This window comes from Malaclemys terrapin, chromosome 5, assembly GCF_027887155.1.
Source record: "Malaclemys terrapin pileata isolate rMalTer1 chromosome 5, rMalTer1.hap1, whole genome shotgun sequence".
Classification (NCBI taxonomy): Eukaryota; Metazoa; Chordata; order Testudines; family Emydidae; genus Malaclemys; species Malaclemys terrapin.
Window position 1 is genome coordinate 52304691 of NC_071509.1, and position 26356 is coordinate 52331046.

Genomic DNA, 26356 nt, shown 5'->3' on the forward strand with positions numbered 1-26356 from the left:
ACTTGTTTCTTTGTAAAGATAGCCTTTTAGAGTCTGCTCTCCTTTTAAATGAAAATAGGGCAGCAGTTATGGTCACACTTTTGTTAATTTAGTTGCCAGTCAGCTCCAAATCAAAAGAAAATAAGGCTGCAGAGTGTAATTAACATTCAGTTCAGTCGTTTTGTCCCTTGTCTAGCCCCCAAGCTTTGTTAAAATTGCCATCTGAATGCTGAAGGCTGTAGGGAAATCGATTTGATTCTAATCGCACCATGAAAAGAACATGATCTAACTGCTTTCAGCCCTCCGTAAATCTGTACTAGGTCTTTAGCACAATGCAACTTCCAATTTAAAAAGCACTGAATGTCTCGTCAATGACTTTGTGAAGAAAAAAGAACAAGGAGCAGACATAAAAATTCCAATAGTTGTTTAAGCATTAAAGTTCATTTGCATCACAGCAAACCTGAAAAGGGCTGACCTCTCAAACCGCCTCTCAGGTCTATGAAGTTGTAGCCTTGACAAGCTCACATTGACAGAGCTCATTGACTCTGAAAGGCTACTCTATCAATGGTGAAAAATGGCAATAGGTTCTACTCTGAGCAGGCATCTGCCTGCCCACCCGCTGCTAAACCAATGGCAAAACTGATTCAAAACCTGAATCTACCTTGTAATCTTCCTTTCCCGGACCTTTTAATAATAGATTAAGATCACAATACAATTTAATTTTACTACTTGCCTGAAAAAGAGTGGAACAAACATTCAAGCTTTCCAAATTCCAATAAAATTGTACACATACACATGTGCGCATACACACACACACATATAGATAGATAGTGTACTATACAAGGCATATAATACATACACACAAGAAACTGAGCATAGAATATTAAAATCTTGCACACAGAATGGATCAAAAGTACTTTCCATAAAATATTTTAAAATCCTTCATTACAGTAAAAATATCACCACAAATATTAAACCTGTTAGACTAGTGGCATAGGTTTAATCAATTTATTTAAAAACTAATCTATTGTCTCCAATTAGAACTACTCTAACTAATACACTTTTGACTATATAACATTTGATAACACTATAATATACAGTTGGTCTTGCTCACTTATGTAAAACTGCTACTATAATACTTTATATCCTCCTGTAAATATGCCTTGTGAGATTTAAAATTCGTAAACCAACACTGAATTACAGCTATAAAAATGTGAATGAAAATTTAAATGTAAAACATTACTGCAAACTCCACAGCTCAGGGAACAAGAAGTGAATTAAACAGCATCACACAATTGTCTATAGCAAGTCTTCTTTCCTACTTGACAGGTGAAAAAAAGCACTTGCACGTGCAGCTTAATTAATCACTACACTTGACATCTCAATGATTTACAGTGAGGAGCAGGTGAGGACATACAAAACCAGAAAGGAACCCTTGATTTGAGTGTAACATTTCCAGCATACTGGGATGACAAGCACATAGATCCTATCAATGGTGTACAGAAAACCCATACTGCAAATTATTTGTTAGTAGCAACAAAAGCACAAATTAAGTGGAAGAAGGCTTTAGTTATTAGGAAGATTTCATACTGTCCCCATTAAAAAAAAATTAAAATCAATATTGCAACAAAACTAAACTACCAATTCATGTTGATTTTAATTTTTTTTTAAAAATTGTTGAAGGACAGACAGATGATGTGACAAATCAGAAGACCTTTACCCTCCATTAAAAAAAAAAAGTGGCATAACAAATTCATCTTCAAATAACTGGCTGGATGTAGAATTTAAGGAGACATTTCAGTAAAATGAAACCATAGCATCTTAAATTCTTACATGCAGTTAGAGTTGACTCAGCTTCTAAAATGTGCATGTTTAATGGCCTCCTTTGAAAAATTATTCCGCCAACCACCAGGAAATCCAAATCCAAAATAAATACTTTCAGCCTGATATTGCTCTCATTTAAGTCAATGGGAGTTTTGTCATTGTCTGCAAAGGGAGCAAAGTTGAGTCCTTTAGCTAAAATGCTACGTTTCTTTAGTTATTTAATTTGTGAGGTTTTTCAGGTGCGATATGAGTGTGACAAGTCATTATCAGCCACCAATTAAGTGTTATCTATCAAAATTACATAGACTGTAAGATCTTTCTGTTATATGAGGCGACAACCTGCTTCTTCCTGGGCATGTACCTTATTCAACACTGGTGTTTCTGGATCATCAGAATAGCCCTTTTACCCTCTAATCTTCCTCTTGTCAGTGATTCTGGCTGCTTTTCATAATTCTATGTTACTGAAGATCTCTTCAAAACCCACCGATTGACTATGCCTCCAACTACTGGGTTTGAAAAACCACTAAACTTATTTAACCAGAGCAAACATAACATACATAACAGTTGGATTCAGTAACCCTTCAACTTCTTACTCCACTAGGGAAAGCAATCTTGTAAAACCTCCGCAGTGTTTCCCTTGCTGATCACAATCTAGATCCCCCTCTCCTCAGGAGCCAAACAATGATCTTTCAAATTCAAACCCCTTAAATTCCAAATGATCAGTCTGGGTGGAGCTTCCATCCACGAGTCCAAGCCTCTGTGTCTCTGTGGAATAAAGACAGAAAAGAACACAACATACCCCATTCTACAATTTTGCTTAACACTTATCCTATAACCTCTCGTATCATTCAATTTGAAGTTAACCTACTCCCTTCTCCACACGTTTACAGCATCTAGCTGAATGTGGACCCAATTCCTGATGGAGGCCTCTAGGTGTTACTGCAATGCAAATATTAAATTATAATAACCTGGCACCCATCATGTTATTTGAGTACCTCCCTATACTTTAAGGTGTGGATTCCTAAGGATCAGTCATATTACATTTTTGTAAATATTTAGAGGACTGTATTGTTCATAAATGGTAACAGTGACAGTCCTTGAGAATGAAGTCCTCTATTCAACAAACAGAACAGGGACAAGGCCAGTAGTAATGCAGTTTTCTCACGCTACCCATTAATTTTGTTCACATTCCTCTGGGGTTGATCGGGAGGTTCATTTTTCATGTCCATTCAATCTTTGGCTTCTTTCCTGAAATTGCCAACAAGGGTGCTAACATGTCCAAAAAGAATTGCACCAAGACCACCATTTATTTTACATAAGCCTTTACACAATCAAATGATAATGGTTTTTGCCTGATCCTGCAAAGACTTATGCGTGTGCTTGACTTCTTAGTTGGGACTTTGCAACACTGGGGCCTTACAGGAGTTGTACTAAATACCTAGACAGAAAGGCTCCTTATCTTATCTGTACCCTGACCTAGGCTCCTTTCGTCCTAAAAAGGAAATTTTACACACAACTTCTTGTTTATCTCCATACAAATATGTGTTAGCCTCCAGTTAAAGTTGCTCAGGTACACATCCTACCAACACAATGAAAGCCAAGGAAGTCACAAGTTAAATACATTTCACCCTCACTTTTCAACATACCTCACCATCCCAGATTACAAAAAAACCACATAGACCTCCCTCTTACAACCAAATGCTTACCTCAGTTCTTACCAAATTAGTTAGAGAAATGTGTTTAGGTTGAGTCTGTGGGAACAGTTAAACATGTGGTTGTTATATCTGAACTATGGTATGGTGGTAATACAGTGAGAGAAGTAAAACAACTGAGGGATGATATCTGTGCAGGAAATTTGCGAGAAAGTAATGCAGTTAAGAGTTATGAAAAGAGAATTTTGTAATCATGTGAAAATATCATTGTAGAGAGCTAACTGTTAGCGTTTAGCATTGTAGTATATCAACACAGTGTCATTCCTTTGAATCTAGGGAGGTCTGTGTAGTTGTGGGGTGATATAGGTGGCATGACAGGTAAGTTGAACGCGCAACTGAAGTGTGCAGTTGGATTATGTACTTGTGATTTCCTTTGGTTTTATGGTTTGTGTTGAGAGGCTGTGCACTTGAGCAACCTTAACTGTAAGCTAAGCAAGTGTGTCTCTGGAGAAATCTTACAGATTTTCTAATATCTTTCCTATGCCGGACCCCCCCCCTGTTCCACGTCTCCTACTGGCGTTGCACAGAGCTGACTCCTCCCATAATCTCCCATAGCCCTGTTCCTCAACACACTTCTGCCAATGAGTGTCACCATCAACCACAACCCTCATCTACCATCAAGATATATGTGAATACCTAAAAGCTGGATTGGTAAGGGCATAGGGCGCATTGGGCTTGCTTGGGATGAAACAAGTAGAATACAGAGGATTCTCCCATTCGTCAAAGTGCAGCCCCCCTCCGCTCTGCTTATTCCACCACAGGTTCCCCGTTCAGCTCAAGCACTACTACTCCATGCACTCTTTACAAAACTGTGGTCTCCCTACAACTTCACATCCCTGCTCCACCAATCCAAACGTCCCAGGGGCTACAGCCTGGTGCCCTGGTAGGAGTGAGACGGGTTGTGTGGAGTTAGGGAGAAGAAGCAGGGATGCATATGGGACCATGGGACGTGGCTAGTACGGAAGGGAGCCTGCTGCCTACCAAGGCAGTTGTGCTGTCCCATGGAAGGTGCACAGGTGGGAGACATTTGGGATGTACATGCAAAGATGGGGACAAAAAAGCCATTTATGATCTTCCTCTCCCTAAGCAACATGAAAGGTTTTAATCCTCTGCAACTCTGGCCTGTTAGACCACAACTCCCCTCTGGTGAACCACAGTCACTGGGCCAGAGTGAGACTGAATGACTCTATAGCCTGGTGGCTAGGACACTGAGCTGGCAGGGTTCCAGTCCCTGCGCCAATGACTATTTAACAATTTCATACAAAGTGGAACAATTTCCACAGCGGAGATTAAGCGAGACCTACCAATGAATACCCTATAGTTGGGTACTCATCTGGGAGGGGGGAAATTTGGGTTCAAGTCCCTGCTCCCAAGGGTGCCACACATCCCAGGTGAGTGCCATCATAAAGGAGGGGAACAGGGGCTGTACCAGCACCACAGGTTTTGTCAATCTAGTCTTTTTTTTTTTTTCCTGTAAAGAAAATAAAGTTAAAAGTGCTCCCAAAACAAAACATTTAATTCAACCAGAAACAAATTGTTCCCAACTTTTTCAATTTGCCAAAAATGCTAAGAACTGTCATTTTCAGTTCGGGCCAAACTAATTTTACCCTTCCTGCCCAATTTTTCAGAACTGATAATAAACCAAAAAAAACAAATCAGGTTATTTTCACAGCTCTAGCTACAATGTCTCTAGGATGGGTCAAGTTTTTTTCTTTTCTGCTTTCACCAATATATTCTTTTTTGCTTCCTTGTCATTAGGGCCAAAAGAGGACATTTCCTTTCATGCCAGACTTATATCATTCAAACATAAATCATTCCAGTGAAATTTATTAGTCTTATGTTTTTACAATCTCTGCTTCTCTGTATTACCGTATATTTGCTCTCCCTTTCTTTTCTGTACTTTCAGATTGGTTAATTGTACTTTGCTGGGATTATAGCCATCACCATAATTAGTGACTATAAACTACTAGGTCCACATCACTATTTAAACATTTATTGATTTTATTTTTTTAAGCTAATGTTAGAATCAATAAAACTTGTTTGGTTTATTTTTTTATGTACTACATATTGTAGTTTGTTTATATCTAAAACATTTCAAATATTGCCATGGTATGTAGACATATATATCCTTTATGGATTACTGTTAAAAGTGTTCAAAGGCATAATTCCAACATCCAAATGCAATTAATTCAGAAAGATCAGTAAGTCGGCATTCAAAGTATTCACTATAACATTTTCAAAAAATGATTGCTCTTACATTTAAAAGGCATATCCTGCACCTAAATAGAATCATAAATCTAAACTTTATTCAGAATACATGAATGATCTAATGTTCACATAAGTAGCATTCCTTATAGACTTTCTATTATGTTGAATTTTGAATCAACTTTAGAAGATTATTTTTGAAATATGAGAAAAAATGAACTTTAATACACAAAAAGTTATATATCACTAAATATCTTGCAATTTACTTCATATTCGTATAGATGTTCTCTCATGCCAAAAATAATATTTAACAAAAAAAGGTTGCAAAATAAAAAGACAGTCCCTCAGACATTTACTCCAAAACCTCACTCACTTTTCTACTTCCCAAAAAAGTCTGGTAAAAAACTGACAGGTCTTCGCAGAGTGCCCTGCAGTTTATCAAAACTGGGCTTTGATACTACAGAAGTGGAGTAGTGATTTCCTGAGCCAAGGACCCACTACTAAAAATGCACTGCCAGCTTTACATTATTTTTAAAAGTCAGAGGATTGTCAGTTCAAGTCACTGTTGATGGCAGCTACCATGAAATCAAAAGAACAGAGACTCAATAAGACCCAAAAACATTTAGGGTTTTATAGGACATTAAAGAAAAATACAATATACAATTGAGAATATGGAAAAACCTAGAGATGCCTTAAGATAGTTGTAGACAGACCAAGCAGATAGTGATGAATCTATATTCTGATAAATATCAGCTGTATTGTAAGACAATGAAAACCAGTAAAACCATACAAGTGTGTTTATCTGGCTGAGATAAAGCTGGAGAAATCCAAAACACTGTTTTCCAAGCTTCTTCCACTATTCTTACTGTTTTACCTCTGGGGAATTATGAAAAAACAGATCAAGATAAAATACCGAAACAAAGTCACTAGAAGTTGACACGAATCACATTAGTTTATAGATCATACATACTGGCATATTGCATCATTTTTCCAAATGATTCATGCAAATATCAATGCATCTCCAATTGTAAACTTTAGGAACATATGGACAATTGAAAATACACCTTCCTTCATTAACTTTTGACAAGTGAAATGTGTCAGTAATCTCCAGAAGGTGCCCACATAATATTTTAACATTCATGGAGAGAGACACAATAAGAACGGCCATACTGGTCAGACCAATTGTCTATCTAGCCCAATATCCTGCTTTTCAACAGTGGCCAGTGCTAGATGCTTCAGGGAGAATCAAAAAAACAGAGCAATTATCAAATGATCCAGCTCCTGTCGTCCAGTCCCAGCTTCTGGCAGTCAGAGGTTTAGGGACACCTGGAGCATGGGATTGAGTCCCTGACCATCTTGGCTAATGGCTGTTGATGGACCTATCCTCCAGGAACTTATATAATTCTTTTTAGAACCCTTATTCACTTTCTCCACACCATTCCTGACTTTACAGACCTCTATTATAACCCCCCTTTAGTCATCTCTTTTCTAAGCTGAACACTCCCATTCTTTTTAATTTCTCCTAATATGGAAGCTGTTCCATACCCCTAATCATTTTTGTTGCCCTTCTCTGTACTTTTTCCAATTCTCATACATCTTTTTTGAGATGGGGTGACCAGAACTGCATGCAGTAAAAAGGTGGGGTGTACCATGTATTTATATAGTGGCATTATATTATTTTATTATCTATCCGTTTTGTAATGGTTCCTAATATTCTGTTAGTTTTTTTGACTGCCACAGTGAATAGATGTTTTCAGAGAACTGTCCACGAGGACTCGATCTCTTTCTTGAGTGGTAAAAAATGATTACTTACCTTTCCGTAACTGTTGTTCTTCGAGATACGTAGCACATACCATTCCACTGTAGGTGTATGTGTGCACCTTATGCACAGTGGTTGGAGATTTTTCCCTCAGCAGTACCAGTCAGGGCAGTGCAAGCACCCTCTGGTGCCTCACGCCACTGCACACACACCTACAGAGGAATGGACATGTGCAGTCACTTGACTCCATCATTTTGCATGCATAGTTGAGATTATGTTTTCCAACGTGCATTACTTTGCATTTATCAACACTGAATTTCATCGCCATTTTGTTGCCCAGTCGCCCACTTTTGTGAGATCCCTTTGTGCTAGGTGCTGTACAAATACATAAGTAGAAAGTCCGTGCTCCAAAGAATTTACAATCTAACGCATCTTGATTACTACTACTATGATGAGCAGTTGAACTAGCAAGGCTAGTCTACAACCAGTCCCCAGCACAGAAGGGCTAGTGGAATCCAGTCCATACTCCCATTTTTAACATGTTTTAAGGTAAATTTAGTACTCCAGAATTCTGGGGGATTGAGAGCCCTGAAAATTGAAGTCCTCTGCAGGTTTAATTCCTAAGTTTGTGTAAGTGGAAACATACGCCTCCAAAGACAAAATGTGAAAAGTAGTGAACACATTTTAGAAATAAAGGTCATATTTAACAAACAAACAAAAACAAAAAGTTAACAAGCTTGCCTTCCAACAGGTAAATTAGCAAACCCCTATTGTTCCTGCTATTTCTTGGTGGTTGAACTGGCTTTTCTTAAAGCTGGATTTTTTTGTCGACTGACAAGAGAGGTGCTATCTCTGGCAAAGGATACATTTATCTTCTGTTTTTCCTCTGCTATCTTTTACTGTGCATCTTAGTGCCTTCCTTCTTACGACCACCTCCCTCTTGCAATGCTCCCATCTTCTATCCCTTTCCCTCAAATTTTCCCTGCCAAACTTCCTCCAAATTTTAACAGCATTAATTGGTAACTATTTTAGCATCTAATGGACCAGTGGGACCACCCAAAACAACCAGCTAGGGTAATGAGCAGGATACCTCACTCTGAAGCCCATTTATTTTACTCTTTGTAGGGGGATTACACAATGAGAAATGGGTATACAAGTTCCGATGGACAAAGATGACCTGAATGGGTTGTGCTGCTCAGTTCTGACCAAACCCTCCCTCACTAATGTTTGGACACAGTCCACATCTACTAGGAGAACATCCCTCACACCTAGCTGCATTGCTACATTACATACAAGCGAAAAGCTATTACCACAGCAAGATTACATTTCCTCATACTCATCCTCCATCAATGCTCAGAATATATACTTATACGTGTCTCTGTTGATCGCAAGTGAAACAGAAAAGGAGGGACTTGGTGATTTTCTTCTAGAGTCTGGGGACAAGATACTGTGTTGAACTGCTAAAAGGTGCAACACTCACAACCTAGGGGAAAAGGGGGAACCCAAAGTGCACCTTCCAGATTCAGGGCTGCTCAGGGGGTCAGAGTGGCCCAGCACATCTTCATCTTGGAGGGCTGCCTAAGCTATAATAGTCTGTTACCAGACATCTATGGGAAGCAGCACTGCCCAGAATCTCTACACACTGTGGCTCCAGCCCCTCACGCCCCCAACATGCCCCACCCATCACCTTTCTTTCACGCAACTTACACCAGGGTTTGCAAGGCAGTTGTGGGAGGACAGCCTGTGGTTGTCTTCCTCAATTCCTGAATTCTCCCCCAGCCAGATCTGGGATTAAGGATCTCAGTTTGGAGGAGCATCCTTGTTCTTTCCAGTTTCTCTCAGAGGCCCTAAGCCATTTTATTCTTCCCCATGACAGTCATTTGGACAAACAATGAAGCTCTCTCAGTTCTACATTGCGTCTGCGGTCTCTCTGATGGATCAGCCTCCAAGATGCTCTCCGTTTACTGCACAGCCTCTGCCAGTGTGAACACATTGTTCTGCCACATCTGCACTCTTGCAGACAGACTTTGTAAGTAAACATCCATTATTAGATCCATCTATGTCCCTATTTTCTGGGTTTCAACCCTGAGCTAATGAGTTACTTAGCTTGTCAGGTGTAAGACAGAGATACCTGGCTGAACCCTCTTCATGTAACCAGGTATGTTTCTGGGTTATCTTCTGGTTCCAGTTTTGCTAAGAAAGAGACTGGATTTCCTGGCAGCATGAGTGGTGCATGTGGGCCAACCCTGGAACTGCAGTTGCCATGCCTGTGGGCGCTGCAACCCAGGTTTGCTGTCATTGTTTCTATTAAATATCCATGTAACAAAGCTGCTCATTTTCCCTCCTTGTGCAAATTTATCCTACGACTGACACCATCATTAAATGCATAGCTTCCATTCTGCTCTGAACAGAATATATTAAAGAGAGAGAGAGATACACACACCCCAAACTTAGCCCCTTGGTATGCCTTGCCTTTATTGGTAACTCAAACAACAACAAACACAACAAACCAGAGGTGCAACTTTCCTCAAACTTGTTAGTTTCTAGGATTTCCCTGCAGGACTCCTTTTCCTCCCAAACCCTACTTCCCTCAGTCTCATATACTCCAACCTCTTATATCCTGATTAGAGATAAGATGCATCTGTCAGTGTAACTCAGCTATAATTTTCTGCCTCTTTATGCAGGGCGGAAGTACTTCACATTAGGATAATTACAAGGAAACCTGCATCCTTATTCAGAATCTTAGAGCCTACCACCCTATTACATGTTGCTAATGACTTCCTGCTGCAACAGCACACTAAGGTTGATCCAGTATGGAGAAGAAATGGGTCAGAGCAAGACTGCAGGATCAACATGCCATGCATATGTTTATCCACAGAACAAGTTCAGCCTCAGTAGTAGCAGTGCAAGTTTCCCTTCCATTGCACCACAGGCCTGACTGTAAAAGGACATTTTGGGCTGAGACGATAGATCAAGCACATTCAGTCCATGGCATCTCTACTGAGACTGCCATCCAAGTGGTTAATCGCTGTCAACTGTAATAGTGTTTTGGGGCTTGGACATATGACCATCTTGAACTAGTCTAACAGAAAGGAGCCATGGGAGCTGGTGACAGTTTCAAGCCCTGACAAAAGCCAAAGGTTTGACCCTTTTCCCACTGAAGTCAACTGGAGTTTTCAATTGACTCCAACAGAAGCAGGATCAGCTCTAATGATGGTTAATGTATCTTAATTTTATTTTGCATATAGTAAGTCCTAAGCAATCACTTAGGGGACTGACAAAAAGTCACTGCTTAACTAATAAAAGAGCAAAAATGGAGAAACTTAAGACAGAAAGTTGCCTAATACAGAGAGTCTCTTCTCCAGGCTTCATTACATACACCAACATGTATTCTAAGAATACTAGTAAGAGAAGCTGTTTTAAAAATGTTTTTTACCTACCAATACATGTGGGTTTTAAGTGCCTGCATAGCTTCTGCAATATTTGAGGATATCACTAACATCTAATCCCAAGCAAGCTCCTTTAACTGTTTTAGGTTTTAGTGATGTCATCAACCATAGCACAGAAAAAAATAGAACCTCAGAACCCTGAACTATTTTAAGAGATAAGTGGAAGAACTAATTTAAAATTATTTTGGTTTTAATCTTAAATCACAAACAAAAAACAGGCGTACTGTAATTTAAGAGCTCAGTCTTGATTTACCAACTGAGAGAAGTGACGTCTTACACTCAGCTCGAAGGCATTTTTCCATTTGTCTGTCTGTAATATTAAAACCTTTGCATGCTGTGGGTATTAGGGGACCCAGGTATGGAGGTCCAAAGGACCTGGGCGGGGAGGGACAGAGCAACTGGCATGGGGGAGTAGAATGGGGGCAAAGGGACATGGGGGCTATGCAGAGTCCCTGGCATGGGAAAGGGGGTTTGCATGGAGTCCCTGAAATAGAAGGGGATGGGAGGGTGACACACAGAGCGCTAGTTGGGAAGGAATACAAGGAGCCCCTGAGGTATGCAATGTACACAGCCTACAGAAGCAATGAAGCGTGGACCCCAGCACAAAGTCTAGATATTAACAGACTAAAGTATTTTCGTCATTTAGAATCTGGAAAGAAGATCCAAAATTCTGATCACAGATGACTTCATTTGACTTATATATTTTAAAAAGGTCTTTTGAAATGAGATTAAAAAATCTGTAATCATTAGGAGTGTAATCAGTTTGTCAGCATAATCAATAGCTCTTCAAAACTTAAAACTCATTTCAACCAATATCTCTAAATAACTAATATTCTGACAAGTACAAACAGGATATTATGGAAAAGCTGAAGGAACAGAAGTTCTTGTATTTATTTGTATTGTTGAAAGTTATTTTCTGATGTAAAATTGTTATTCATGTATGTATAAAAATTAGGGCCGTCAAGCAATTAAAAAAATTAATCGCGATTAATCACGCTGTTAAACAACAATAGAATGCCATTTATTTTAAATAATTTTGGATGTTTACTACATTTTCAAATAATTTAATTTCAATTACAACACAGAATACAAAGTGTAAAGTGCTCACTTTATATTTATTTTTTATTACAAATATTTGCACTGTAAAAAAACAAAAAAATTATGTTTTTCAATTCACCTCATACAAGTACTGTAGTGCAATCTCTTTATCATGAAAGTTGAACTTACAAATGTAGAATTATGTACAAAAAAAACCTGAATTCAAAAATAAAACAATGTAAAACTTTAGAGCCTACAAGTCCACTCAGTCCTACTTCTTGGTCAGCCAATCACTCAGACAAACAAGGCTGGTTACAATTTGCAGGAGATAATGCTGCCTGCTTCTTGTTTACAATATCACCTGAAAGTGAGAACAGGCATTCTCATGGCACTGTTGTAGCTGGTGTTGCAAGATATTTACATGCCAGATGCGCTAAAGATTCATATGTCCCTTCATGCTTCAACCACCATTCCAGAGGACATGCTTCCATGCTGATGATGGGTTCTGCTTGATAACGTTCCAAAGCAGTGTGGACTGACGCATGTTCATTTTCATCATCAGAGTCGGATGCCACCAGTAGAAGGTTAATTTTTTTTTTGGTGGTTCTGTAGTTTCCGCATGGGAGTGTTGCTCTTTTAAGACTTCTAAAAGCATACTACACACCTCGTCCCTCTCAGATTTTGGAAGGCACTTCAGATTTTTAAACCTTGGGTCGAGTGCTGTAGCTATTTTTAGAAATCTCACATCGGTACCTTCTTTGCATTTTGTCAAATCTGCTGTGAAAGTGTTCTTAAAACAAACATGTGCTGAGTCATCATCCAAGACTGCTATAACATGAAATATATGCAGAATGCGGGTAAAACAGAGCTGGAGATATACAATTCTCCCCCCCAAGGAATACAGTCACAAATTTAATTGACCAATTATTTTTTTAACGAGCATCATCAGCATGGAAGCATGTCCTCTGGAAGGGGTCATATGAATGTTTAGCATATCCAGCTACAAAAGTGCCATGCAAACATCTGTTCTCACTTTCAGGTGACATTGTAAATAAGAAGAGGGCAGCATTATCTCCCATCAATGTAAACAAACTTGTTTGTCTTAGTGATTGTCAGAATAAGAAGTAGGACTAAGTGGACTTGTAGGCTCTAAAGTGTTACACTGTTTTGTTTTTGAGTGCAGTTATGTAACCAAAAAAATCTGCATTTGTAAGTTACACTTTCACAATAAAGAGATTGCACTTCAGTACTTGTATGAGGTGAATTGAAAAATACTATTTCTTTTGTTTATCATTTTACAGTGCATATATTTATAATAAAAAATAATAATATAAAGTGAGTACTGTGCACTCTGTATTCTGTGTTGTAATTGAAATCAATACTGAAAATGTAGAAAAACATCCAAAAATATTTAATAAATTTCAACTGGTATTCTATTGTTATAAGTGCGATGAATAGCGATTCTTTTTTTTTTAGTTAATCACATGAGTTAACTGCAATTGACAGCCCTAATAAAAATGTATACATATAGCCGTGCTACCTGAAAAACATTCAAAATAGCATATACTTGCTTAAGTACACTAAACTGGTTCTGTACAGTTTCCACTGTAATATTAAGGACTGGTCACAACTTGCACTGAATAACTAAATAAGCTTAATTCACACCTTTTGTCATTTTGCTGCTGCATGGACCAGACCTAATGTACAGAGTTTTGAAAATGAACAAAAAACTAATACACAAATGAACCCAATCACAATTTCCAGATTTACAACAGATAATGCCAAATGAGAATATAGTCCAACTTACTCTTTTACTGAGGCAAATAACTGGCCACATACTACAACCTAATGTACAGCAGCAACAAAGGCAACCACAAAGTAGCCATCGAACATTAACTGGAAGGTTCTTCTTAAGACAACTGTTAACTCTGCTGATGCTGGCTTTAAATTCCTCAGGTGCGACCTGTGAAGAAAGAAAAATAATCCAGTACTACTGCAATATACAGGTCTGTCGCATCTTACGCGCATTTAACATGCGCGATGTCAACTGTACGCGGTCGGCAAAAACAAAAAGCAAAAAAAAAAAAAAAAGAGAAAAACAACAAACAGTTTTAATACTATACCTGTAGCCCGCCATTGAACTCAATGGGGTTTTGGCTATACGCGCTAACCGCGGAACGGAACCCCCGCATAAGATGAGACAGACCTGTAATTTAAATGATGAGTATTCCTGCAAAGCTCAACTATATGTAGAAACCCAAATACCATGCTTTTCTAGTAGCAAAATCTTGTTACCCAAATTCTAAGTTTTAGAGGCTATTATAGTAAATTTCTAATTGAGACTTATCCATAGATACTCACCTTTCCCGTTAAAGAAGAAGGGAATTCTGCTTCAAATTTGTTGCTCAGTCCAAATCTGGGGGAGCGGGGAAGGGGGAAAAAAGGTAGATCATATCAGAAACACAATCATTCAATGAAGAGATTAATGAATACCTCATCACGAAGGTTCTTTTGCAAAAGCAAACAAAAACTTAAAAAAAAAATCACATTTCCATCTGAAGGGTTAGGTGGGAGGGGGCAGTGGGGTGGGAAGAGGGGGTGGGGGGAATTTGGGACATGCAGGGCTCCGGTGGCCAGAGAAAGAGGCGACTTTCCCCAGCTCCAGGGCTGTGGCTGCCGATGAGAGACGGCCCTCCATCCCAGCCCTAGCTTGGGGGCTGCTGCGGCAGGGAAGAGAGGGCACACTGCATTAGAAAGATAAGACTACTGATATTAAAATACAAGTTGTGTGTTTTTATTTGTAGAACAAAAAAAGCATTAATTATTATTAAGGGTTTTTTTTATATAGTGCTTTTATCCAAAGAGCTTTACAATAGTTAGCTAACAGTACAAACAACATTTGGAAAGATCATTAAGTGGTCTGCCGAGATCCTCAGCAATTTTCAAGTGGTCCGCAAAAAAAAAGTTTGAGAACCACTGCTTAATGTAATGTACTTTTGGCTATGTCTACACTAAAAAGCCTATATCAGCATAACCTTTCAGTGTAGACACAGCATACACCTACAGGAGTTTTTCTGCTGGTGTAGAAACACTACCTTCCTGAACCATATTAGTTATGCCGACAGAAGCACTCTTACATAGTCATCGACTCCGTGGGTGCTCCAGGGCTGGAGTACTCATGGAAAAAATAGTCGGTGCTCAGCACCCACCAGTCCCCTGCCGATCAGTTGTTCAGCAGCCCCCACCCAGCGCCTCCCGCCTGACACCAATTAGCTGTTTGGTGGTGGGTGGGAAGCGGTGGGGGGGGAGAGGAGGAGTGGAGGCAGAAAGAGGCAGGGCAGAGCGGAGCCTTGGGGAGTGGTGGGGCAGGGTTGGGAAGAGGAGGGTGGGGTGGAGCCTGGGGGGAGTGGCGGAGTGGGAGTGGGGCCTCAGGGCGGAGTGGAGTGGAGCACCCCCGGGGAAAACTGAAAGTCAGTGCCTGTGCACTCTTACGTCGGCACAGCTGCATCTACACTAGGGTTTTGTTGCCACAGCTATGTTATGTCAGGGGTGTGGGATTTTTCACACTCCCGACCGACAGATTTGCTGGTATAGGTTTTAAATGCAGACAAGGCCTTACTGTTTGTTGATGGTGCCAGCCCTTCCCCAAACCCTGCAAGAGGGTGATTACCAGTGGAAGTGATGGCAAAGCTGATGCTGAACAGGCTGTTGTATGCACTGAAGCTTTGTCTTCACTAGGAAAAAAGATGTATTTTCATACCAAGTGGTAAAAACACCTTTTTTCCCTAGTGTGGATGCACCTTGAAAAGAAAGGAAGGGGAGCATGTTCAGGGTTTTTACATTCAGGCCCAGCTACATCACTGTTCTATGCATAAGCAAGGGAGCAAAACCAGAGTTAATTTTTCAAAGAATTATTTTAGGTCATAATTAAAGGACACTATCAGAAACTTTTTTTTTTAAGTTAATTTGAAAGAAATTAAAGTTGACAGCACCCATTTAACAGTCAACATTTAAATTTAAAAACCCCCGCAAAATATGTAAAGTCAAGCTAAGTCCACAAATATTACAGCCAAAGCTGCATGAATCACGTCAGTAATACATCTTATGAGCAACTATGCAATGGCAATAGAATTAGATTACACAGCAATACATAAATATGACAATTATATATTAATTCAATTTGTCCTACTGGGTATGCACTGCTGTGCTATATTTTAGGAAAATATATTGCATTGGTGTTTCTTAGAAAGCTCTGTCATTCTAGAAATGAAAAAAACAACACCACATAGCTAGAGTACATAAAGTTCAAGTTTGGCAACTTATTTCATGGGGGGGAAGCCCTGTGCCATATGGAGCCCTACAGATTTCATTTGGCTCTTTGAAGTGTTCACCCACATGGACAAGTTGCAGGACTGAGGCCTAACAGCCTTCCCTCTTGACTTGATTATTAATCCTCATTGAGTTCTACAAAGCCAACCAACTCCAAAGAAATCTGACTGGATAGTTTTTAAGTTATTAATGTTTAATGCTTGAGGTGAGGTGGTCTAACACTGTAAACTATTCTAGCTATGAACAGATCTTAAGAACTAGATGAGAAAAGTTTCAACTTGCCAGCTTTAAACTACTAAACAGATTTCCTGTAAATTTGAGGCAAATCTGAAGACTGTACATACTGTAATCTTGTAGAAGAAATTCCAGAATATAATATACAAAACCTGACAAATCCACTCACCAATATCCTGTAGGAAACTTTACTTGGCAAATGGTGGCCTTTCCCAGAAGCCTGTGTAGCATTTAAGCTTTTATTTTTTATAAAGTTACATTTCTAGCCCTTATAATTATGATAGCCTTCCAAACTACATAGTATTATTGAACTGAATCTACAGTCAGCCTTAGGTTAAATCTACAGACAGACAGAGGTTAAATTGTCCAGCACACAAATATTGACCCCAAAGAAAAGCTTGAGCAGTTGGACTGTGTGCAGAAAAGTTCCCCTGAGGTTTGAGAGTAAGGAAAGGTGTTAAAGAAATCATTCCCCCGTGCAGGTCACTTTGTGACAGTACATCTGCTCAATGGCTGCTACTTCACATGATTAACATCCCTACTAAGTGGGCTGAAATGGCCAGAGGATTACACAAATAATATGGAAAAAATAAATGTTACGAAGAGATACAGAATAGAACAAGGTGCTTAAAAATAGGTCTGTACCTTGATCCAGAAGTCTTACTATACATAACCCAACTGGAAATCCATAGTCAAAAACTCCTTTGGTCTGCTGTTCTGTAACCTAGGCTCTTGTTCTACAGTGGTATTGGTTGGGATCAGGGTGGATAAAAATCAATGATTTCTTTAAATTGGATTTTAAAATGCTTTTTGAGGAAAAAACCTATCTAAGGATAGTTTTAATTAAGATACCTCATTGTGGAATAGGGATTATAAATTCTAATTCTATAGTATGAGACAATATATTCTTACAATGTTTACGGAAAGTTTTGTAAATGAGTTCCAATAGTTCATGGATTATAGACTGTGGCAGGGTGGTGACCTACTCCAGCCCTGATAGGGTTGGAACCAGCCCTGGAAGAGGGCTGGCAGGCTGTGAAAGAAAGACCTGGGCTGATTGGGGAAGCAGCCACAGCTGGGCCATGCCCCAATCAGGGCCCATCTGGTCCTATAAAGGCTGGGAGCCAGGACACAGTCTCTCTTTGTGTTCAGAGAGAGAAAGGCCTGGCTGCAGGGAGCTAGAGACAGGGTACCTAAGCTGGAATGAGCTAATTTCCAGAAGTCACCAGCAGGAGGCGCCGCAGGGGTGAGTCCGCTCGTCTACAGGGACCCAATCTTAGGGGACTTCTGTATAGCTTATTTAGGTTAATCTTTCTTTTGCCTGCCAGACAAAAAAGGTTGTGGACCACTGGTCTAGAAGATACCATCAGAGATGCTTAGTTTGCAGTTCTCAAACTGTGGCTTTGTGTCTCCAGAGATAACATGCTTGTTAACTGCAAAAATGGTTTTAAATGAATAAATAATACACAGAGGTGAGAAATAACAGACCACAACCCTATTGTCCCTCTGCAAATTTGTGTACATAGTCAATCCCTTACCTCTCTCTAAAAGTGCAAAGTTTCAAAAAGTTTAATGAATAGAAGATTGTTGGGGGCAGAATAGATCTGGACAAGGAGAAGAAGTCTGGAGAGAAATGTGAGAAAGGAGGGACAGTCAGTAGTAGAAACAAAAGTCAAACTGTTTGAGCAGCATATTCCAGAAGTCTTGATCTTTCTGAGTGTAGCCTTCATTGATACCATTCTCTCACTAGAAGGGAAAACCTATAATGGCAGCAGGCCGTAAGAAAGACCCAATTTGGGAATATTTTAACGAAGTTCCTTTACCTGTGGGTAAGACAGGCATGCGTGCAAAATGCAAACAGCGCAACAAAGAAATGCAAGGCCTGGTTGCCCGAATGAAACATCATGAGACGTGTTCCTTCTAAGGAGGAAGTTGTGTTGAAGATGATGAAAGGAACATGTCCGAACATGCAGGATCTTCAAGTTGGTAAACTTTTTTATTTCAAACTTCTTTCTTAAGGACTGCCTGTCTTCCTTCTGGACTATTCTTGAATTCTCATGCTTGAGCAAAAAATATAGTTGTTACTCTATGGTACTATCATTTTAGATGCAGTTGTGATAAGAAATAAATAGCTGAAATAGGCAGATCTTCCTTTTACAATTTCACCTTTAAAGTAGTACTGAGTGTCAGTGAATGCAATGAGTAATACTAAATGAGCAGTATGGTAATAAAAATTAAATAACTGCATTGACTTATTTTGTTTAGGAGAATCCATCCTCAACATACAGGATTCTCAAGACTATCCAGCTTCAAGATCACCATCATTTTCTATAGTTTCAGAGTTATCTGCCAATGATAGTGTTTCAGTCACATCATGTATGTCACATAGCCGCAGTAGATCACCTGTAGCAAAAAGAAAAATAATTGCCATCATCCAGAAACAACCATAGATAAGTTTGTGATAAGAACCAGCAGATTACAAAAAGAGGTAACTGATGAAAAATTTCCTGGTTTGTTTATGCAACAAACTCTCCTTTCCATATGATTGAGAACCCACACTTCATTAACATGGTTCAGTCATTAAGACCAGGATACAGTCCACCCAACAGAGCAGATGTCGCAGGCAAACTGCTGGATAAAGTGTATGAAAGAGAAATCGAGCAGTGTGCAAAAGGTCTAGAGGGTAAAATTATTAACCTGAGTCTTGATGGGTGGAGCAATGTCCACAATGATCCTGTTGTATGTGCTTGTGTGACAACAGAAGAAGGGAATGTCTTCCTTACAGAAACAATTGATATATCAGGAAACGCTCACACACAGCAGAATACTTACAAGAAGTAGCAATAAAAGCTATAACAAACTGAAAAAAAATTCAAATGTCTAGTACGCAGGTTGGTCACAGACAATGCTGCAAATGTATCCAAGATGAGAAGAAATTATTTAGACGAGAGTGAAGAGTCCCAAGCAAACATATGGTTGCAGTGCTCATTTGATGCTCCCCCTAGCCAAAGACTTCAGTGTTCCAGAAATAAAGGTTAATGTTGTTGAAATTGCAAAATACTTCCGTAACAACCACTTTGCAGCAGCTGCTCTGAAAAAAGAGGAAGGAACCAACTCTCCCACAAGATGTGCAATGGAACTCCGAGGTGGACTGTTTTGAGCCCTCTAGCAAGAACTGGCCTAATCTGATGACAGTTTGTGAACAAAATTGTGAAAAAATAGATGGGACAAGCACTATCTCCAGCTCATTTTCTTGCAAATATTCTCAATACTCAGTACCAGGGTCAAACCTTAACTGCTGAAGAAGAGGAGTTGGCTATGACATGGACATCCAGCAATCATCCCTCCATAATGCAAACTATAATAAACTGCAGAGCTAAAGGTGAACCATTCAAGAAATATGTTTGCTGATGATGTTTTAAAGAAAGTCACACCAGCAAGCTGGTGGAAGTCACTTAAGCACTTGGATTCGGAGACTGTTGAAGTAATAATCTCACTTTTAACAGCAGTAACTCCTTCTGCCAGCGTAGAAAGAATATTTTCTTCCTTTGGACTAATTCATTCCAAATTGAGAAATCGTTTGGGACCTGAAAAAGCAGGAAAGCTTGTTTTTCTTTTCCAGATTATGAACAAACAGGAAAATGAAGATGAAGACGACTGAGTTAGCTGCAGAAGCCAATATTTTAAGTTGACCTGGCTGACATAGTCAATTTAATTTTTGTTTGTTTTTTAATATTTCATTTAACTTTTGTAGTTAAAAACAATTTAAACAAAAACAAACGATGTTAAACTTGAATGTTTAACTAAATTAAAAAAATTCATATGCTTGTTTTGTTAAAATATTATGTTTGCTGTTGAAGAAAAAAATTCAGAATACATAACGTTGTTGTTTTAGTTAAATAAAACAATTTAAATGTCTGTCTGGTGATGTTCTCCTCCTAATACAGCATGGCAAGAAAATCTTCCAAATGTTAATCATTAACCTGTTGAACTGGAGATAGTTCACCTCCCAGTGCCTTCATAAATATCTGCTTCAATTGTGGGGATGTATCATCCCTACACCAACCTAATGAAAAGTTCCATGAGGAGGTAAGGGTCACGATGGGACACTTGCCAGGTAAACAAATCATGGCCTTATGTAAGGCCCCCTGGTGGTCTAGGATTATATAAAATGATCATGGCCTTATGTAAGACCCCCTGGTGGTCTAGGATTATATAAGATGATCATGGCCTTATGTAAGGCCCCCCTGGTGGTCTAGGATTATATAAGATGATCATGGCCTTATGTAAGACCCCCTGGTGGTCTAGGATTATATAAGATGATCATGGCCTTATGTAAGACCCCCTGGTGGTCTAGGATTATATAAAAAGATCATGGCCTTATGTAAGGCCCCCTGGTGGTCTAGTATTATATAAGATGAGGTAAACAAATCATGGCCTTATGTAAGGAATGGTTGAACCAATCGGAGTGGGGCTATACATGTGATAAACACATGATTCTCCTTGTCCAATCCGTAGATGTGTTATTATAGCCTAATTGTGTTATGTAATGTTGAGAAAAACTATAAAAGAAAGCTTGCAATAAACAGGATTCGGATTCAGCTTGCAACCACATTGGTCGTGTGCTTTATCCGCTCCGCCTGGGACGCCACAAATGGTGACCCCGACGTGATTCGGCTTGGACATCAAGGCAGCCAGGACTTTGCCCAGAGTGAGCTAGCAGAGATCATACTAGACACAGCCGCCAGTGGAGCAGGGATCAATGTTCTCAGACAGTAGACCCAACAGGTGTTGTCTCAAAAGCTGAGCAAAGAGAAAGCAGATCCAACCAAAAAAAAGGATCTGAGTGGTCAGACTCTATGTCATCTCTCATGAAGAAACTGGAACAATTGAATTTAGATATTGAAGAGGCTCTCAGTGCTGGCTCTTCTCCTTCCAGCACTCCTTCTACCAAAAAGCGCAAACAGCCGTGCCCTGTTAAGGTGGAAACAGGCCTTCTTCACAAAGATCATCAGAGAAAGGGAATCTGTGGGAATAAGAGGGCAGGCTACCAAAATTTAAATGGTTTGCCAAGCTCAGTGTCAACTGGAGCATGACCAAAGACTGAAGCGTTCGGTAAGAAAAGGCGGAGGTGGCAGCCGCAGCAGGAGGTACCGGAGAATACCGGCTCCTGGTCGTCCGAGAGAGACGTTCGTGAGCTCACAGCCGACTAAAGCGTTCGGTGAGAAAAGGCGGAGGTGGCAGCCGCAGCAGGAGGTACCGGAGGATACCGGCTCCTGGTCGTCCGAGAGAGACGTTCGTGAGCTCACAGCCGACGGAAGCGTTCGGTGAGGAAAGGCGGAGATGGTAGCCGCAGCAGGAGGTACCGGAGGATACCGGCTCCTGGTCGTCCGAGAGAGACGTTTGTGAGCTCACAGCCGACTGAAGCGTTCGGTGAGGAAAGGCGGAGATGGCAGCCGCGACAGGAGGTACCGGAGGATACCGGCTCCTGGTCGTCCGAGAGAGACGTTCGTGAGCTCACAGCCGACTGAAGCGTTCGGTAAGAAAAGGCGGAGGTGGCAGCCGCGGCAGGAGGTACCGGAGGATACCGGCTCCTGGTCGTCCGAGAGAGACGTTCGTGAGCTCACAGCCGACTGAAGCGTTCGGTAAGAAAAGGCGGAGGTGGCAGCCGCGGCAGGAGGTACCGGAGGATACCGGCTCCTGGTCGTCCGAGAGAGACGTTCGTGAGCTCACAGCCGACGGAAGCGTTCGGTGAGGAAAGGCGGAGATGGTAGCCACGGCAGGAGGTACCGGAGGATACCGGCTCCTGGTCGTCCGAGAGAGACGTTCGTGAGCTCACAGCCGACTGAAGCGTTCGGTAAGAAAAGGCGGAGGTGGCAGCCGCGGCAGGAGGTACCGGAGGATACCGGCTCCTGGTCGTCCGAGAGAGACGTTCGTGAGCTCACAGCCGACGGAAGCGTTCGGTGAGGAAAGGCGGAGATGGTAGCCGCGGCAGGAGGTACCGGAGGATACCGGCTCCTGGTCGTCCGAGAGAGACGTTCGTGAGCTCACAGCCGACTGAAGCGTTCGGTGAGAAAAGGCGGAGGTGGCAGCCGCGGCAGGAGGTACCGGAAGATACCGGCTCCTGGTCGTCCGAGAGAGACGTTCGTGAGCTCACAGCCGACTAAAGCGTTCGGTGAGAAAAGGCGGAGGTGGCAGCCGCGGCAGGAGGTACCGGAGGATACCGGCTCCTGGTCGTCCGAGAGAGACGTTCGTGAGCTCACAGGTAAGCGGCTGCATTTAATAAAATGGACTCTGCTTTTTCTGCAGAGGAGGAGACGGTGCATGATTTTTTATTATGCATCGCTAAAAAGCGGGGAGAAAAGCTTCCCTCTGACGCGTTGTCCCGTTTGTTGAAATGGGGGCAGAAACACGGGAATGTACAAACAGGGCCTTCAGCTACAGGACATGCTGAATCAGTTCTCCCATTTGGCCAGTGAGAGCCATCCCCCGCAGTCCCACACATTGCGAGCCCTGAACCAGCCCGGCTTTCCTGTCACCAATGATGTTTGTACCCCAGAGTTCCGGGCGGAGTTCCCGGGGCAGGGTGAGCAGTTGCGGAATAGGTTGGAAAGAATGGCGGAGCCAGGCTTATCTAACTTTGAAAGGACATATAGGAAAAAACCACCGGATAAGATCCCTCCGGCAGATGATATTGCTACCCGAACACCATGCCGCCACACAGAAGCCAAACAACGTCCCCGCAACACCGGACCTGCACTTGTTGTTTGCTACAACCTAGACACCTAATAATGCTGTACTTCTGTTTGTTCGGACTCCTTATTATAGGAGCAGGGGTCTTTGTATGTCCAAACTCTGTACCTTTTGTTAACCCACGACAAAATGTTTGAATCACCTGGGCGAACCAAACTGGCCAAAAAGCCCTTTTTGCTTGTTCATGGCCACCCCATCGGATCCCCAATGGTTTTCGTATTTATGTAATATTATGTTTTATAATAGTTCTCTATATATTTCCCAGTTGTTAAATGTCACCTGTCGTCAGTTTTATAGGTTCAAAAAAAGTAGTCAGGTGGCTAGTAATTGTCCTAATGTTAGTTGAACCCTCCTATAGGCCTTATTTAAGAAAAAGGGGGGAGGTGTGGGGATGTATCATCCCTACACCAACCTAATGAAAAGTTCCATGAGGAGGTAAGGGTCACGATGGGACACTTGCCAGGTAAACAAATCATGGCCTTATGTAAGGCCCCCTGGTGGTCTAGGATTATATAAAATGATCATGGCCTTATGTAAGACCCCCTGGTGGTCTAGGATTATATAAGATGATCATGGCCTTATGTAAGGCCCCCCTGGTGGTCTAGGATTATATAAGATGATCATGGCCTTATGTAAGACCCCCTGGTGGTCTAGGATTATATAAGATGATCATGGCCTTATGTAAGACCCCCTGGTGGTCTAGGATTATATAAAAAGATCATGGCCTTATGTAAGGCCCCCTGGTGGTCTAGTATTATATAAGATGAGGTAAACAAATCATGGCCTTATGTAAGGAATGGTTGAACCAATCGGAGTGGGGCTATACATGTGATAAACACATGATTCTCCTTGTCCAATCCGTAGATGTGTTATTATAGCCTAATTGTGTTATGTAATGTTGAGAAAAACTATAAAAGAAAGCTTGCAATAAACAGGATTCGGATTCAGCTTGCAACCACATTGGTCGTGCGCTTTATCTGCTCTGCATGGAACCCCACATTCAATTACCTTTGGTAAATGAAAAACCAAACAATCATTCATTTTCTGATATAGCTGTAAAACTAATCTGAAAAGTTTTCAAAATAAATTACTTTAAAAATGTATAATGTGTACCTTCTAAAAATGAAACCTACATCTATCTGAGTTGTGACGAATATGTATTAAGGTTATAACAACCAACAAGAATGCACTTTTATGTAGAAATCAATGATTAAATCAAGTCTTCCTGACTAGTGATTTAAATCATGATTTAAATCAAAGCCACCCTGCTTTGCACATTTAATAGAATGGTCTCCAAAGATACTTAAATGTAATTCAATAAGGTTTTTCAAAGATCTTGCAGAAATTGCCATCTCTCTCACACCCACAATTAGTGACCACCTGTAAAAAGTTTGGTTTCAGTGACTTTCCTAGCATCATATAGGGCACTTTCAGAAGTGGTATGCCAAGTCTTCATTTATTGACTCTAATTTAAGGTTTCGTGTGCCAGTAATACATTTTAACATTTTTAGAAGGTCTCTTTCAATAAGTTTATAATATATAACTAAACTATTGTTGTATGTAAAGTAAATAAGGTTTTTAAAATGTTTAAGAAGCTTCATTTAAAATTAAATTAAAATGCAGAGCCCCCCGGACTGGTGGCCAGGACCCGAACAGTGTGAGTGCCACTGAAAATCAGCTCGCGTGCCGCCTTTGCCATGCATGCCATAGGTTGCCTACCCCATAGGGTGTGTCTACACTGCAGCTGGATGACTAACCTGAGACTCTGCTGGAGTAGCAACATCCACACTGCTATTTTTAAGTGTGCTCAACCCCCACTATCCCAACTCTATCTACCTGGGCATGGAGACTTACTCCCAGGGGTAGTGTAGACATACCCATAGGGACTCTGTGACCGAGGCAAGGATAGAATCCAGTTATCCAGGGAAGCATTCAACTGTTTTAATCATGAGTTCATCCTCTCTCTTCCTGCAGTCCCAGCTTATTCACTAAACACTTTCCAACTTCTGCAACAAAGGAGGCAAATAAGTCTCTTAATCTACATAACCCTGATTCATCCCAAAAGCAGGTCCATTACGTACACAGAACTAGATAGGAGTCCTGTGGAAAAAGTAGTATTTGATCATGTAATTAAAGACTCTCATAATGCATACACACAAGGGGGCTGAATCAAGGTTGCACAAGCAACCTTAATTTTGGCTTTTCATAACTTTTGAGCAGTGACTTTGCAACCTTATTGCTCTTTTAATGTAGAGCATTTTGTGTGTGTAATTATTATATCTAAATAGATATAATCATAACAATTAGATACAACAACCATTAGTAATTTACCATAGTAGCTAACAGACTGGATTGATTTAAATCAGAGTGATTTAAATCACCTATTTTTATCTCGTTTTGCATTTTTTATTTTTTTAGTTATTTTCCTAAAGAAAGGTTGATTCCCTTTGGTTGGTAACCATCAAAACATGTTGAATTGCCATTAAACATAGCCTTTACACTACATTTGGTATTTTGCTAACCAGGAGGATACACCATATACACATTTGAGTAATTACAGTAAAAGCTTTGTTATCTGGCATGTTTGGGGAGTGGGGGGTGCCAGTAAGTAAAAAATTCCAGTTAACTAAGAGGGAGGGAGTTGGGCGCAGAAGGGGATGCGGGGCGTGGGCTTGGGAGGGAGTTTGGATGTGGGAGGGGTTTTGGGGTGCCGGATATGGGGGGGCGCTCACCTCGGGCCGCTCCCTGCAAGTGGCAACCTGTCCCTTCTGCTCCTAGGCAGAGGCATGGCAGGCGGCTCTGCGTGCTGTCCCTGCCCTGCCCCAAGCGCTGGCTCCACAGCTCCCATTGGCTGGGAATTGCGGCCCGTGGGAGCTGAGGGGGCGGCACCTGTGGTTGGAAGCCGTGTGCAGAGCCGCCTGCCACGCCTCCGCCTAGGAGCAGCAGGGACATGTCGCTGCTTCTGGGAAGCCACCCGAGGTAAGCACTGCCCGGATCCAGCACCCCAAAACCCCTCCCACAACCCAACCCCCTACCCCGAGTCCCCTCCTGCACCCAAACTACCTCTCAGAACC

The 26356-nt window shown here is 41.0% G+C and overlaps 1 protein-coding gene across 1 annotated transcript in view; it reads right to left on the reverse strand.

Moving 5' to 3' along the window:
* Positions 1–26356, reverse strand: part of CHIC2 (cysteine rich hydrophobic domain 2) — a 49789-nt gene that overhangs the window by 11759 nt on the left and 11674 nt on the right. Inside the window, exons 2-3 of the mRNA XM_054029118.1 lie at positions 14328–14382; positions 13774–13929 (exon numbers count right to left, since the gene is read on the reverse strand). Coding sequence (XP_053885093.1) covers positions 13774–13929; positions 14328–14382 — 211 coding nt within the window. The remainder of the gene's footprint in view (positions 1–13773; positions 13930–14327; positions 14383–26356) is intronic.